Below are 17,918 nucleotides of genomic sequence, written 5' to 3'. Positions count from 1 at the left end.
TATTACTAGTTCTACTTTACTTCTAGTAGGTTTACTCCCGATATAATTACTGACTGATCACAACTACAATCCAATACTTAGAAGATGACCTAATCGAATAATCAAAAGTCGAAAACAAATAGGCTTATGACAAATCACAATAAAACTTATACGAGCAAAATATTGTACCTCAACCACTTGAGAACTGTGGTCACTAACAAAATGAAATAGCACTTGAACTAGTTGATTGTAAGCTACAATTTACATCCCGTCCCAAAATAAATAATCCGGCAAAACAAACATATTTTGGTAGAAGACAACTTTATGGGTTTAAAATATGTATTTGTTTTATAAGATTAGATGGACTATCAGGTTTCAAAAACACAGTATTTCGTGTACATAAATCTATTTGAGCAAGAGCTGATTCAATTTGTTCCTGTACAGATAAATCCTTTTCAATGACTCGACGTGTTGACAATAGCCTATGAAGGTCACGAATCACATCAGATGGGATCCATGCAGGTAATTCGGTGATACTAGTTTCTGATAAAAATAAAGAACGTGCTAAATACGCTGAAGCTTTACGAACTACATTTGATACATCTTGAGATAGATGAAATTCGATCAACAAAAAAATCTGTAAACGTAGAATAAAATAGAAACACTAGAACAAAAGAAACTAATAGAAACTGTAAAAAGCATCTAGTATTTCTCATCTGAATAAACATTCAACGTATTCATGAGAACTATAAGTTACAAATGTGATAACCGTCAGCAATTATAGTTACTCATTTTGTTTATACACAAAGCTAAAGTAGAGGAACAGAAAAAGTGAATAAGCAAAAATTACGTCTAAACATTCCTAAGTAAATAACCGAATTATTAGTTTTGTTTACGTAAAATAAAAGAGAGAAACAGGTTCGTGGCTAGTACAGATAATTTTCGACCAGGAAGACGAAGATAAAACGCAAACTTTAGATAATTGTGCACTAACTTGAATGGTTTTCTGAATGAGAATGCAAACAGATCAACAGTTCAATCCTTGAACACATGGTTACTCTGGTCATATGCCACCACGAGAATCGTGGTGCAAGATTATCTACATAGTTAAAATAACTAGCTTGAAAGAGATTTGGATTAGGTATTTGTGAACAGCTGAAGCCATATAGCAATTTATCATTTCTAATCCAACATCTTTGTACAAAAGAGTTATGCTTAATCCCTTATTCTTCTATGATCATAGCTTCTCTCTTAATTTTGCAAATTTTAACTGTTAATTATCATCTTATTAGTCAACTTATTTTTGATAATATAGGCAGTTGTCTTCTTCATTTATTGTATCAATTATTATTTACTAATACATTTGAGACTGTTACATAACTTAATTTTTAGTAATTTTTGACCACTTTCCTAAATGATTCAGCCTCCATTTCATTCAATAGTTGGAAACCTTCAATAACCTTAATTACTTTGAGATAACCCTCATATTTATAAACTATTCTGTTCAATACTTGACATCTTTTTGTAATCTTTGATTTCACTAAATTATGCAGGAACACTTCATTTTTATAAACTTTTACATTCGATCCCTGAACACATTTAGCTATCTATGATAATTCTGTAATATTTTAACAGTTGAAGTTAGACATTAACACCGTTTGATGCCGGGTCAGTAGTTTAGGGGTTCGGCGTTCGCGCAAAACTTAAGGTCATGGGTTCGAGTCCCGCATGTGGGATCGTGGATTTGAACTGCTGAGGAGTCCCATACTAGGACGAAACGGTCGTTCAGTGCTTCCAGATTTTCAATGGTGGTCTAGTTTAGATCGACTCGTGAATTCAATTGTTAAAATACTACAGTCTCCACAAGTAACCATACTGATAATTTTGTAATACTCCTCTATTTTATTATGGATCACAATATGCAAAAAGTTACCTATAATTAACGATTATACAACTCAAGAAAACGATATCGTCGAAAAATATTTTTCGTTCGCCCAAAAACCTTCATTTTTCAATTAAAAAAATTAAAAAATACCCCGACAGTAATAATAACGACTTTTGAAAATGTCAAACTCAGTGAATACAGTCTGTGATTATATTAAGGGCTTTCATCAAGTTGAGTGTTCCACTGAGGATATTTTCCACTATACGTCCTAATTAGGATAATCAATCAAGGTTACACTATAGGAAATTAATTATACAGTTGATAGCATTATAATTGTTACGAAATCTGAAAATCATTTGTAAGATCGAAACAGGTGTTCATAAACTTATGGTTTATCGAATTGATGTTAAGCTGGTGATTAAAATTATCTTCTTAGAGATCGGAAGAACCTACTTATATTTGAATTTTCATCAAAAAGCGATGAACTGTTTTAGAATAAACAAAGGACAACATTTTATGAAAAAAGGTACGAATAATAATGAGGATGTCATAGATGAGATAACATTTATGGTGTAAATGTTGATATATTCGCATGGTAGGTTAGGATTAAACCAAACGACGAGAAGCAAAGATAATTTGTAGTCGAAATTCTAGGGGGATTGTACTGTCGATACACTATTTATGAACATATAGAGGTATTCGCCACATAGAAGAAGCAGTACTTTTAGAACTTTCATTTAAATATCCATCCGTATTTATTTGAAATACTGATTATTCAATGCACAAAGTAATTTATGAATTTATGTATATTGTTCTTGTTTCACGTAATTAGAAGTTAAGTAATATCATAGGACTGAATATGCTATTTTAAAATCACTTAAACCATTGACTAGCAAAAATATTTCATGATAAGCTGATTATCAGAGATTATATGATAGAAACCACTTACTCACCTCATAAACGATTGGTTGGATAGAATATTTTAACAATCGAACAAGCTCAGCAATATTTGAAAGACAAGCTGCTCGTATTAACTCGTCAGATGACTTAGATCCCATAACAAACGAGTTAAACACTTCTGTTCGATACTTTGGTGCCACCTCACCTTAAAAAGGCAATACAAATAATAAGATTTTCTTTTTTGAATATTTAGCACAAAAGATATTTAATGCATTATAGTTGAAGTTTATATTAATAAGACTAGTCTTTAGACTGCACTTACAAACAAAAGTATGAATGGAAGACAAAATATAGAAACATTACATTTTGATACAATTCTATCTTGATTCAAATTCCAACAAAACAGTTGTTTTGAAAATTATCAAGGACAATAATAATTTATAAAACACACACATAAACAAAGTTAGATTTATCCAAAGAAAAACAAAACAATTAACCTATAATTTTATTTTCGAAAATAACAATAAAAAAATTACCTAAATTTGACAAAACACGCATTATAGATTCAGCTAATTTCAATTTATATTCAATATCATAATCGCCAGTAGTACTAGTGACAATGGTACCAATCGAATTTGCCGGTTTATTGGTAGTCTGCACGATCTTGGTGAATTGATTTAATAGTAGATTTAATACTTTGTCCGTTAATATGCAGCCCATAGCTGATAGGCATCGAATCGCATTCAAATAAATATAACTATCTGTATGTGACAAATATTTAGTTAAAACCTAGATTAACAAAATATTGGAAAAAATAAACGGCAGGAAAATGGGAATTACATTAAACAAAAAAATTAAATATAAGAATTACACGTTTTTGTATATATTTTTTCTGATGATCAAGATGAGCTTATTGTTGGTTAGCTTCAAGGTGAATGACTTTAACAAGCGAAAAAAGAGGCTTCGATCTAATTACCTTGGTGGTTAAAATACCTAAGACTATAGATTTTATGACAACTTAATGGAGTTTGATCCAATCAGTAAATACCTCCCTAATTCATTTAATTATCAGAGTTATATGTCAGTATGTAATCAGTCATGGAAATAGTAACTAAGTAATCGCAATAACATCTGTAATTTATGCGTGAATAAACAAACTGAAGCATAAAAATTACCCATGTGAAATTGTTATGAGTAAAGAAATAAAGACCAGTTAGTTGTTACATAAAAGCCGAATGTTAGTGCGTAATTGAGTTTATTTACGAAATACCATTGAATTTATTGAAAGAATAATTAAGTTAACTGTTGGATTATGTTTCATTTAGTTATTTATGATCTTGTAATCAACAGCAGTACACTAAACGGTGCTAATAATCACAAATAACTAAATTATTTAATTACCAAGTCTAACATGATAAGTCGAAAATAGTAAAGTTTTAGTGGTATATGTATACACACATATATGTGAGTGCAAAAACAAAAGAGGGGAATTTCAAAGTGGACATATAGTTTTAAAGGTCAATGCCGAGGTTGGATGGTTAAAAGCACTCGATTTTCAACTAACGGATTAGAGTCTCCCTCCATTCAATTAGGTTCGGATACTTGAGTAGTACAGTCTCACCAAAGAGGATTTAAGAAGGGTTGAACTGTCAGAACTATCCTAAGGAAAATTATTAATTATATCTTCACTGCGTAATTGTTAGACGCTCGGCTCATTGTATTTTATATTTTCCTACTGTAAGCTTTCGTCCTACTATTCTAGATATTTGCTTCGTTTTGTATCACTCATAACTGAGTTGCATATATATAGTAATTTCTTATTTCCGTTGCTGTGAATTCAGGTATTTGAGTTAGATTATTGTATCAGTTTTGACTGATAGATGAATAAAGTACAGTAGGGAATCCATCTACTTGCTGTCTTCATCTTCCGATAAGGCGAATATGGAGGTGTGTACTTCTTGTACGGACAGATATAAGCAGTATTTATCAGGAATTGAGAGTATAATTCAGACGGGCAGGAGAGGAAACTGAATAGAAAGGAAAACAGGAAGCAATTGAAATAAAAACAGGAATGAGAAAACAATAGAGTTTGTAAGGGACAACTCGCGGAAGATCGGTAAATAATGTATTTAGTGTATTATTTTCATATTTCACAAATACTGCGTGCGATTCTGCATAATACTATAAAATGGCTTACTACCCAAGACTTTGTTCATTACATTGTAACTGTTTGTTTGTTGTGTTATTAGAAATAAAGGTCACTAATCTTAAGGGAAATATGGGCGAATAAACCGATATTCTGGCTAGATGATACAATACAATCCAAAAACATGTTAGTCTTGAAGATACAACAAGCACCACTGAACACCACAAAACTAATGTGGTTCAAAGTTGGTGAAATAAGCATGTACTAGGTAAATGGAATCAAATTTAAAACAAGTGTAGAAAAATTCACACAAGCTGAAAGATTACGACAGGATTTATCGATCGAGTTTCTAGAGTAACGTGACATAATAATGAAATTCCAAACCATCATTTTGTTTTAAGATGTGATTAGGATCTTCAAAATTTAAATTCAGGATTTTAGAAAACCACTTTAATTTCAAAAGATTGTATCACCTGAAAACTCTTCTTTAATCAGAGGACTTTGTATAAGTGGTTAGTGAAAGGTATAGTGTAGCTACATCAAACGATAAAGATGAAGTTTAAAGAAACTCACTTCAAATATGAGTTGTTCATGGCCCCAAATACATGAATCTCTGGATTCCAACAATCGGCTAAGCACAATCAATGCATGACCTTGAACAGGAATCAAAGGATCATGCAATTCTTCGAAAATCTTTTTCAAAGTTGGATCCTCTAGCTGGTTGCAAGCAGATTGTTGTACATCCTGGAGGTTGGAGACAGCAACTTCTTCGATAATTTTTCGATGATATTTTGATTGATAGGTTTCAGCTTCTACTTTGTCAAAATTACATCTAGGGTGAATAAAAAAATTCAATGTCTTACAGTAAACTGTTAACTAAAATTTTTAAAAATTTTACTGATTTTACTACGGCAGCAGATGACTGAATTCAATTGTGAAACTAAGTGATTAATCAAACGAGAACATTAAATTTACCAACAGTTCTTATCCCAAATCAACAGAAACTTGATAACTTTCAAAGTCACACAGTAGATAAAATTGAATAGTTGTCTTTTCTAATACACAGTGGTAAGTACATAGAAGCTCTATGGATTTACAAAGTAAGAGAAAATTTTCAGTTTAATCAAATTCGGCTGTGTTTAAATTGCTTTCATGTATTATACAAGCTTACTGACTTTTGAAGCCAAAAGTCATTATTTAGAACCTACATATGGATTTCAATAGAATAAGCTTTAATGAGCTAAACATCACTGGCGAATACAAGGCTTGTTTTCGCTAAAACCAGACACTAAACAAAACTTGTCTTCAAGTAGACATAAGTGTGCATACAGAAAGAAATAAAGCTACCAAATTAAACCAGTTAATATTACATAATATGAGTATATTCTACTACAATCAAGTATGCAAGTGAAATTCATAAAAAGTTTCATAACATCTAACCCATAGTTTGGAAGTGACAATAACCAACCATTAAAACTCTTTCTTGTCATCATGCCTACAGTTTAATTGGTTTATAAAATATGTGGGGAACTCTGGCACTGGAGTATCACAAGTGTGACATTTTATTAAATGTAGAGTGATTTTTCATCTTCACTTGGATACAAAGAATAACACGATAGTACAGTCTTCTTCATGGATTAAGAAATATGACTTGAATTTACACCTTACATTGTTAGAAAGTTCTATGATAAGAAACAATCAAGAGTAAGACTACTGATTGATTCAGTGTGATAATCGTTCACTTAGACATTTGATTGAATTTGGTCAAATTCAGTTATCAAATATTTTATGATATTCTGACAATTATTTCACCCAGTTTTGATATGTACAGAATAAAATTTGTTTAGTTCATAACTACTTACTTACGCCTGTTACCCCTCGTGGAGCATAGGCTGCGGACCAGGAATCTCTAACTTACTCTGTCCTGAGCTTAGGTCATAGTTATTTAAATACAATAATTAATCACTGAAAAGGGTATATGTATGTAAAATGATATATTTTTTCCAAAAAGATTCATTTATCCTAACCTAGGCTTTTTTTAATAGTTGACAGTTGAGTTAAAAGTATCAGTGACATGATGTTGAAAGATAATCGCGGGTGTTCATCATAGCCTTAACATTACCAATCGCATATTAAGACTCAAGTTACAATATTGGCATTAAATCCCCCCTGATTAAAAATAAACACTTCACTGTAACACAACAGTATAGTAATTTGACAACCTATGTTTTATAAATATTTCATTTCATATAAAGATCAATCATTATTGTTTCTAAAAACAGAACATCTCAAGAAGTAATTTCATTTAGAATAAAACAATGGAGATTTCATCACTACCGTTGGGAAGTGAGACTGAAGTGTGAAACTGTCATCTATTATGAAAGTAACAAATTTGAGAAACCATCTAAATGAATAAGTAAGATCACATTTCTCGCTACAATTTATTATAATTACAATCGTAAAGTTCCTTCAAATTTGGACAGAAAGCTTATCAATATAAATTTAAACAGGTTCTTAATAGTGACTTTATTAGAACTTCAAAACTTACTCAGTAAAATACAAATTGTTTACAGGCGTAGATGAAAAAGAATCATGACAAGGAATAGCTCCACGTGTGGCTAATGTAACTTTAATACATTGTAGAAGATTTAAAGTCGAATTGCCCATCGAGTGTGATGTAGAGTTTATTACGAGTTCCAACTTATCTAGAATCGGCAATAAACGACTGAATTCATCTCGTGCAGTTATTATTTCATTATCTTTAGTAGACTATGTTTAAAATGAATATACAAGAAATTAAAAATTCCTAAAGTCAATGAACAGAGATGTGCAAAATATCGAATTAAAATAAAGTAATAAAAACTTTAAAAAAATATCTTTCCATACAAAAAGTGTAGTTAGTAAGATGATCGATATTACATGAATAGTTCTCTGAATATTTACCACGATTATTAGTTTATTGCAGTAAATATCTTTGAATTACTACATAAAATACCTTAAGAATAAGTAATTTATGAATACGGGTGTTGTTTTATTGGTGATTTTTAACAACATTCTTCAATTAACGGATGACAGTTTTGAAATAGAACCATTCTCATTCAGTACAGAAATTTGGATATTATCACTAAGCTTTATACAGGTATATAGATCTGTAATTAGCAAAACAAGCTGAAGTGTGTAAGAATACTTGAGTGATGATATGTGCACGTGATTGGTCAGAAAACAGCTTTCCCTTCTAAGGAGTGAGGCATAAATTATTGGTAGTTTAGTTTTCGAAGGTATTGTGACTTGCAGTCTGTTAAACATCACTTGGTTTATTCGCCGATCGGAATACAACCTATACAATCTTAGCACTGTGCCGAAACAACGACGTGTTGACCGGTACGAGCAGCCTTGCGTCCTTATTGGTCCTCTGTCTTCCTACCCTTCCACTATGTGAATCATTTATTTCAAACATACTTGGTTTATATACCAGCTAAACAGACCACATCACACCATAAAATAGGAAATAACATTTGTATAAGATCAAGCTAAAAAGTGGCTGTGATTGTGGGAGACTTGTGTACAAGCACAGTGAACACTGCAGATCACAAAACTGATTAGTCTTACAAATTTGATGGGAAAAATTTGTTATCATGGGAATTGTTCTAAGTCAAAGAGACGATGAGTGTATCATAGACTTAGTAAGAGCATAAAGTCTAAATAACAGAAATACTTACCCCAAGTTTATTAGCGTAAAAGGCTAAGATTCCTAACAATTGACTTAACATTTGATATAAAAACTCCACGTGTTCATGATTTTCAGCATGTTGAAGTAAACAACTGAAACGATGGAACAATGCCTAAAATATATAAACACAAAGGAAAACCAAAAAATTCCGAAGGCGTTTACATGAAGTAATAATTTCCATATCAGTAAACAGATTGTAACACAATCTAGTTTTCGTGTAATAATTAGTCAAAAGAATCAGTCAGTCAGCTACAACGTGGGACCACGCACACATATGCATCGGTCCAAGTTGCCATACCTCGTTAGCACAACAAGATGAACACCGAATTCATAGAAATAGTTAATTTAGTGGTGGTAGTATATAAAAGATAGGTTGTATATAAGGGTATAGTATAGGAAAGAAGAACATTATGAAGCAATTTTAATCTTTCCCAACCATCCCCTACACTAGTCAGCATAGCGCGTCGTGGTAATCGGTGTTCAGGCATACATAACACGTGGTCCAACCATCTCAGTTGATGAAGATTTACAACCTCATCAACTGATTTACCATCATTTCCTAATACCCTATGTCTAACCTCACTATTACTTACCCAGTGATCCCAAAAGATGCAAGCAATATTTCTAAGGCATCTGTGGTCAAATACTAGTAACTTACGAGTATCTTCTACTCCTAATGGCCACGTTTCATAGCCGTCAAATAGAACAGAGCGGAATGCTGCGCAGTATACTCGTCCCTTAATTGATAGACAGATATCTCGCCTTCGTCATAGGTGACGTAAGTTGGCAAAAGCCAAACGAGCCTTTTGAATCCGTGCTGAGATTTCGTCAGACACCAACACATTAGGGCTGATCAGACTTCCAAGATAAGTGAAGTTGTCCACGCGTTCGACTACTTCGCTCCCTATTCTTAGTTCAGGTGTTGACGCAGGCCAGTCCTGGAGTAACAATTTACATTTAGATGAGGAGAAACGCATCCCAAACATCCTGGCATTGTTACTCAGTGCTATCAAAAGACTGTATTTTATCAGCGTCTTCACCAAACAGGACTATGTCATCTGCGTATTCTAAGTCGCTTAGTGGAGCCCCTGGTAGGAGATCAATTCCTGAAAATTCAGTCGAAGAGTGTTATTTCCAGCAATAGGTCTATAATGAAGTTAAACAAAAATGGGGATAGTGGACAACCTTGTCGGACACCACTTGAGGTTGTAAAATCAGATGACAGTTCGCCATAAGCTCTCACTCGACTAGTAGTGTTCGAGTAAAGAGCCTTCAAAAGAATTATAATCACTGAATGATTACATAAATGAGAAACGGATCAAACCGTACATGTTCGTGTACCTTCTGTTCACAATTAGTTGAATGATGTAAGTAATGGTGGTGTGAATCTGTTGTTTGGAGAAAGACTTCTCGACCATGAGTATGTGGATGATTTTGTCTAACTGTGTTATGATACCCAAGCCATGCAATCCACACTTAGTAAGTTGGCAATTAGTGTCCATAGGCACGACACATGCTTTGCACCTTCCAAGTGCAAAGAACTTTTACAAGACTAGCAGGACCCTGAACATGCACTCATCTTATGTAGTGAGAGGATAAAAGTGGTTGAGAAGTTCGTGTATCTGCATAAGTGCTGGTGGTGGAGTGAGTGATGATATCAACTCACGTATAATGAAAGCCAGAGAGGCTTAAGCAGATCTGGGCCATCTTTGGAACCTTCGTCATATCAGTCTATCTGCAAAAGATCGGATCTAAAACGCATCGGTGAGAGCAGTTTTGCTCTATGCTTGCGAAACCTGGCCTTTTCGATGTTAAGCGGTTCTCTGAGTTTAATCACTATCGCCTCCGAAGGATTGCTAGCATTCAGTGCCAACAGTATGTTCGTAATGTGGAGAGTCGAGAACGTGCGTTCAGGTACATTGACGATAATTTAACTGATGCCACCATCTTGAAACACCGACTTCAGTAGCTTGAACTTGTCTTACGAACGTCGTCTCACATCGTGCATTATTTGCCGATGCTGGGACGGGTAGGAAAAAGCGATGTGATCAGTGTATGATATGGTGTCGTGGTGTGAAAGCTGTAGAAGACTGACTTTTGTTGGTCCTTAACAACTCTCTGGTTGGGGTTCTAGAGGTGGTACAACACAATGACTAGAGAAATTACCAGACATGGCTCAGAATAGAAGCAAGTGGAGATCCTGCTGTAAATTTCTTCATGAAAGTGAGCGCAACTTCTTTGCCTGAAAGAATTCTTTCTGGTTGTATTTTCCGAACTTAACTGTTTCACCCTCATACACAAATTTCTGTTCATTGTTGTTCTTTTTTATCATACACACTTTACACTTTTTATCTCTCTACAACCTTCTTGTTATTGTGTGGCGCATCTGTATTTGGTGCCCCCCTTGTACCAATATTTGTGTTCAAATAAATAAACAGTCCACGATAAAAGCTATTCATTACAAACAGATTAATAGGAAAAAAAAGGTGTGAAAATAAAGACATATGTTTAAATTTTATAATAACACAAGAAATATATTATTAAACACCTAAAATTACCTCAAATAAATTACAAGCTTGACTGATATCTTGAGGCCAAATTAAATCATCTAAGCTTTCAATCATAGCAGAAGTAATCAATGAAGAAACAGTTCCGATTTCAATAATGTCTTTTTCATTCTGTGGTATAAGAACTTCATTCATTGATTCAAAAATGGCTTGAAAAGTGAAATGCATGTCCTAAAGCATAAAATTAGGTAGGGGATTCAACAAAAGATTAATAACAGTTAGTGAAATATGGCTTAACCCACCTCTTAATGCAGAATTTCAACTAAATATGGAGAGACCAATATTATGAAGTTAGAATAAGTCATATTAAGCTACAAGACTGCTATTACATTATCAGCTAGATCCACTTAGATTAATGTTGACAAATTAGAAAGTCAACAGATTTTTAAGCACTAGGGAATTAATATTTAATATGCCCCTAAATGCCCTGGTACGGCCGAGAGTGGGGAGAGTCTGCTCTTCCTCTCGAAATGCTCTCACATGGCCAGAGAATATATAGCCTCTGCCAGGGAAGTCCTACTCACTGCCTTCTCACAGTGGCGGGGATATTATCATGAAAGTGAGAGAACGAAAAGCGAATGTCCGGCGCTTTAACCGGGACCGTGGATAAGGCGAGTCCACCTCGGGGAGTTGGAAAACCCTGATTCCAAACCAATGGTGCACATGGACTCCAGGATCCTGATGGAACGAATGACGTATGAACCTATTGTTGGTCACCGGCTACCATGGGACTGCATCTCCTCACGATGCTCCACTGCCTTGTGGATCAGATCTTTCGGTCAAAGGTTCCGGGTGTGGGCCCCTAAGAAAACCACCTGCTTCAGTTCGGGCACCTGGGCAGTATCACAGCCCTCAGGCAAATCGAATGAGATTTGTATGGCGCATATATATCTGGTGCTTCCTTGTACCAATATTTATGTGTTTAAATAAAATAAATAAAAAAATATTTAATATGTTGGCAACAAATGATGCGGTTTCGATTCTCAAAAATATTATGCTTCTTATCCAAGTTGTAAACAAACTACTGTTTGTAGTTTGAGTGAGCCAGTTACAACGTAGAACACTTGGTATGTATGTACATCGGTTCAAGTTGTAATACCCCATCAACACAGAGAGATGAGGTTGTCAGGACAAATCCTAAGACAGTAGAGGTAATAACAGTGCCAGTGGTGATCGGAAAGATTAAGCATCGACAATACGATTTGGAAAGAAAATACGAATTCCTGGTAGAAAAACAAAAAAAGTTATGAAAAATTTAGAATCTCAGGATTTGAGAGAGGGCAAATAATAGATGCATCTGCATTAACGCATACGATTTCGAGTCATTCAAGCTCTCAAACCAGTAATTACGATAATCAAGCGAACCCCAACCAGGTAGTCTATCGACATAGCTTAGTCGAATTGTCAGTGACTTCATGGGCTGATGCCATGTTTTGGTTTGACCCCCTAGTTTTCTTTCGGCTTACTCCTGCACCAGAAAACCTTGTCTGTCGAGATGGTTGGTGGTTGGGTATACGTTACATATGTCCAAACCACCTCAGCTGATGAAGATTTACTGCCTCACCAATCTATTTTCTATCTTCACTTAGTATTCTATTCCTAACCCAGGCAATACTTAATCTTGATCTAAAAGTAAACGAACAATACTTCGTAAACACCTATGACTGAATACCAGTAACCTACGAATATCCTTTATTCTTAATGACTATGTTTCACATCCATAAAGTAGAACGAAGCGAACTCCTGCCCAGTAAACAACTTAGAAAATAAGAAATAGAGGCTATAACCCTTGTGAATATCATTAATGAATTATTACCAAAATGAACTATGAATGTAAACTTCAAATTCAGTGGCGAAATATATAGACAAATAAACAGTGACGCAATGGGTTCACCACTAGGTAATATATTAGTTGACATTTTTCTCACAAACATACATATTGCAGCCTTCAACGCACGCACCCCATGTCAAATCGGCCAGTAGGCCTACTTGGCCGAAACCCTAAAATCTCGTACGATTGATGTATGCTGTGTCTCCGAAACACGCATACAGGATCGTAGTGTGGTCATTCACTTGACCTCACCTCGCCAAAGCGGAGAACCGATGAGATATACCCTCCGTGTATCTGGCGACCCAATGGCTAGTTCTCGTGGACTTGCAGGTGTAGACATAGCACTTAGTACGAAAGCAGAACAAGCACTCTTAGAATGGATTCCCGTTAACAGATGCCTATGTGCTGTTCGACTAAATGGCTCCGCAAGAACTCGGAAGGATAGAGACACACGTTGTTGCCTCTACGTCGCTTCTGCCTACGCTCACACTAACTGCAACTCGTATGAACACTATCAATCGAGTGAGAGCTTATGGCGAACTGTCACCTGACTTTACAACCTCAAGTGGTGTCCTTACGGCTGAAAATAACGCTCTCGTCGACTGAATTTTCCAGGGCATTGATCTCCTACCAGGAGGTCCAATTATTGACTTAGAAAACGCAGATGACATAGTTCTGTTTGGTGAAGACGCTGACAAAATGCAATCTTTTGATAGCACTGAGTAACAATGCCAGGATGTTTGGGATGCGTTTCTCCCTATCTTACCTTAAACCTTGAGATTAAAAATGCTTCATATCTGTCTTCCTTCCTATACTATATCCTTATATACAATCTTTTTTTATATATTACCACCACTAAATTAACTACTTCTATGAATCCCGTGTTCATCTTATTGTGCTAACGAGGTAGTGCAACTTTGACCGATGCACGTATATGCCTGGTCCTACGTTGTAGTTGGCTGATTGACTGTTATTCCGAATATTGTCAGATTCTGACAGGATCGTTTACACACTAAACTTAGTGTTCGGTTATCGCAACAAAGAATCAAAAGCGACGTTACTTTGTTTGAAGGTGATATTTTTGAAGCATTGGAATTATGAATGTACCGCTACCAGATCATCGAATGTCAATTGACTTTTACTGTTTAATATAGTGATGCTGAAAGTGTGTTTTATAATAAATTAAACAATATTCAGTAGAACTTACTGTCAATAAACTCAGAAAAAGATCTGAATGAGTAGTGATCTCGTTGATTTGATTTTTTTTACTTTGTTTTTCATCTATCAGAATATGCAAATGATGTCCAACTTGTTTATTAGAAGAATTATTTTGAAATGAAGATGGGCTCATAAAGAAAAGCAATGTGACAAGACTTTTGATACTGGAAGATAAATTCTGTATTCCATTAACAGTAGGTATTTTCTCGTTTATTATGACACAATTATATGGTACATAAACTGAATTATGTTTTTTCATTGTAATTTCATCTAAAGATGTGGATGAAGATTCTATAGGCTGAACTTTGGATAATAATCTAAACATTAGACTTTCTTGACATGAATAAGCTGAAAGCCAATCAGTAGTACTACTCATAATTGACATTTCATGTTGTAGTTCTGATGGCATAAGTTTCAAGGATGGAGTGGGTAGATTAAACCAACTACGTATTAATGACAAACGATTGAGACGGGAATTTAAATTAGAAGATAAAAGACGAGTAAGAATCCAGATTAAGCATTCTCTGAAATCAAAAAGTATACTAACTTGGTTAGTAGTAAAAAGTTAGTTTCAGTTTCGTGATAATATTGTGATATAATATGAAGGAATTTCAAACTCTTGATTACAAAAAGGAAGTAGTACAGTCTACTGATGATTTAGAGGTGGTTTCATAAAACGAGGCTAGATGATGAAACTGTCTGTATTAGATGAAGTGTGGGAATAAAAGAAAAAACGATTGATTTGTAGCTGTTTATTTACTCAGTTCTAAGAAAATATAGTCACTTATTATCGATACTAACTGATTTGTCTAAAACCGTACAAATAAACGACTGGTATAAAGATGTTAGTTTAACCTTATGGTCAAACAATGAAGTTTAACTCAGTGACTAAAAGATAACCGATAGTGATATGTTATGCCTTACATAAATTCAACTAAAAACCTAGAATAGTTTACTTATGTCTACTTTTAGATATTTTGTTTTGCAAATAAACTAGTTATCCACATTTTTTTATCAGGTATACAATTAAAATATTAAACGTATCTAAATGATATTATTCATAAGAAAATTAAATGGCATTAGATACTAGAATACAATAACCAGCTTTTTAAATTATTCAATCAATGATAAGTGAACAGATTCACATTGCGTAGACCTTAGAAACTGCTGAATCCTACCACGTAGATTTACAACTTCGAAACGAAGAAACGTGATTGAAAACTACAGTCCACTATACGTGTCGTATAGTAAACGTTAATCGACAGTAAGCTCTGGGTCAAGATATTTTGATTGTTAGTAAAGTAGTAAGTGTTGTTTGTCGATTTTGTTTAACGATATATAATATATGTATCATCTATTCATTCGTTATGGAATTGACACCAGCACCTATTACATTGACATAATCATTGTCTTTATGTTTGAACGATTATTATCAGTTTTTTAGTGCATAATTCCGAAATTCAACATGTTCTTCTATTTGTATCCAACACACCTAAGCGCTTATTGGAATTATGAATTAATATTTTCGAGTAGATAAGGTTGGTTGTTTAGATTAGCACTGATAAATTTCGATAAAAGTCATTCTTGACTTAGCTCAAACTATAATCACGTGCGTAGAATAGTACAGGGATACTTTTGAGATGTTTAATTTGCAGAAGTTAACACGTCTTTGATGTATCGAATATTATTTAAACCAATTTTAAAAATGTACAACCGAGAAAACTGCATAAAAAATAGAACTTAGTGAGAACAAAAGTTTTAAGTCCATGTGAAAGTTCGCAATATACAAAATGAAGGAAGTTAAGATAATCAACTAACTTGAGTGAAGTGAAGCTTTCTGAATCATTAACGTTATCTTCATCTTCAATTGTTTGTGCGAGCAATATAAATAATGGTCTAGATAATTTACATATTTCTGTTATAACAATTTGAGATGGCTCAGGACAATCCAATAGCTAACAGTTTAATAAATTGAAAAAAAATTAAAATTGAGTCTGTAGGTAACAATGCCAAGGTCGGACTTGATAATTTCGTGACTTAATGTAAGCCACATCTTCAGAGTAAATAAATAACCGAGGTAAAATTAACAAAAGTTTAAATAATACGAAGGAAACCTAAGAAGTCGTTTACATTAAATCACAAAACGTCAAAAATGAAATTTTCTACTCATTGGGATAAAAAAATATGCTTATTAAAAAAAATTTATATATATATATATATATATATTGGTTAAAGGTAGGATTATCACAAAAGACTTTTATTTAGCAGCGACAATTGTCATAGAGCTGAAAGGTTGTGGTACATAGACGTTTTATTTAGTCGAAAAACCCCACTCATTTACCAAAAGTACAATGTTTATACGCAGGGACTTTCGGATACAGTCTTATATGAGGGATGGTAGTATCACTAGCTTAAGATCAAAATAGTTAGAGAGCGCGTTAAAAGATATAACTCAGAAATCAGTATACTTATAAATTTTAAATCGATTTCATGAGATTACTAAATAAAGGCTACATTAGTTACAGTATACAGTACATACTTGAAATGTATACACTTCAGTGTGATACATTTAATTTCGGATCTTCAACACTAGAATTATCAAAGGAAGATATAGTAACAATCCATTAAGTCTATTATTACTGAGCTTCAAGCTGTAGAAAATTGTTTTTTTGACTGACAGATATGAAATGGTAATAACTTATCATGAATATAATTCTGACCAAACCGTCAGAATTCTACCTTCTAAAAAGCTACCAAACAATACATTTATAAACTGTAAACATCAATCTGAATAATACCTATGTATGAAAAAATCATTATTATTGACTGTTATCCAGAACAACACAAACTCACATATGACAGTGCACTGACCTATGTTGAAACGGCTTACAACGATCAGAAAAAAAATCAATAAAACTAAGATATATACCAAAACTTTCTTATCTATTTTAATAATGTTAGATAGTTTATCTGATGTAATTGAAAAACTTAAATTATCATTGGTATTTACATTGAAGTATCTGACAATAGAATTTCTTTTTATAGGCAGCTTAATTCATGAGGCCGACGGTGGAGAGAGTCAACTCTCCCTCTCAAACGGCCTCGCGTAAAAATCCACTGCGATGGTAACCCTACTCTCGCGGCAGGGGTGTTGTTTACGAAATCGACAACACGAAAAGAGAATGTCCGGTGCTTTAACCCGGTTGGTGGGTACAGAGGATCCACATAGGGAAGTTGAAAAACCCTGATTTCAAACAAATGGTGCACATGGGCTTCCAGATCCTAAAAGAACAAATAGCGTATGAACCTTTTGTTGGTCACCGGCTACCATGGAATTGCATCTCCGAACGTTGCTCCTCTGCTTTGTGGGTTAGGCTTCTAAGTCAAAGGCTCGGGGAGTGTCCCCCTAAGAAAGCCATCTGCTTCAATCTGGGCGTCTGGGTAATATTCCAGTCCTCATACAAATTGAATAACGAAGAGTGGCGCATATATATTTGATGGCTCCTTGTAACAATGTTTATGTGTTTAAATAAGTAAATAAAACAATTCATAATAAAGTATAAAATGTTGTGAACATTTTTTTCGATTAATATATTATTCTATTAATTAGCTGGTTATTCTAATTATTGTTAGTAGAGGGTTGTGAAGATTGTTGAATTTCA

The 17,918-nt window shown here is 34.0% G+C and overlaps 1 protein-coding gene across 1 annotated transcript in view; it reads right to left on the bottom strand.

Annotated features, from left to right (window-relative positions):
• Window positions 1-301: 301 nt before the first annotated feature.
• The window catches only part of Smp_176530 (hypothetical protein), a gene marked incomplete at both ends in the record, with an annotated part of 63,407 nt that continues 45,790 nt past the window's right edge, over window positions 302-17,918 (bottom strand). Inside the window, 9 exons of the mRNA XM_018789830.1 lie at window positions 302-616; window positions 2,818-2,969; window positions 3,301-3,553; window positions 5,484-5,742; window positions 7,459-7,679; window positions 8,630-8,752; window positions 11,199-11,378; window positions 14,246-14,780; window positions 16,075-16,211. Coding sequence (XP_018655234.1) covers window positions 302-616; window positions 2,818-2,969; window positions 3,301-3,553; window positions 5,484-5,742; window positions 7,459-7,679; window positions 8,630-8,752; window positions 11,199-11,378; window positions 14,246-14,780; window positions 16,075-16,211 — 2,175 coding nt within the window. The remainder of the gene's footprint in view (window positions 617-2,817; window positions 2,970-3,300; window positions 3,554-5,483; window positions 5,743-7,458; window positions 7,680-8,629; window positions 8,753-11,198; window positions 11,379-14,245; window positions 14,781-16,074; window positions 16,212-17,918) is intronic.

Source organism: Schistosoma mansoni, chromosome W, assembly GCF_000237925.1.
Source record: "Schistosoma mansoni strain Puerto Rico chromosome W, complete genome".
NCBI classification, from domain to species: domain Eukaryota; kingdom Metazoa; phylum Platyhelminthes; class Trematoda; order Strigeidida; family Schistosomatidae; genus Schistosoma; species Schistosoma mansoni.
Note: the sequence above shows the minus strand (reverse complement) of the source record. Positions and strands in the feature narration are given on the sequence as shown.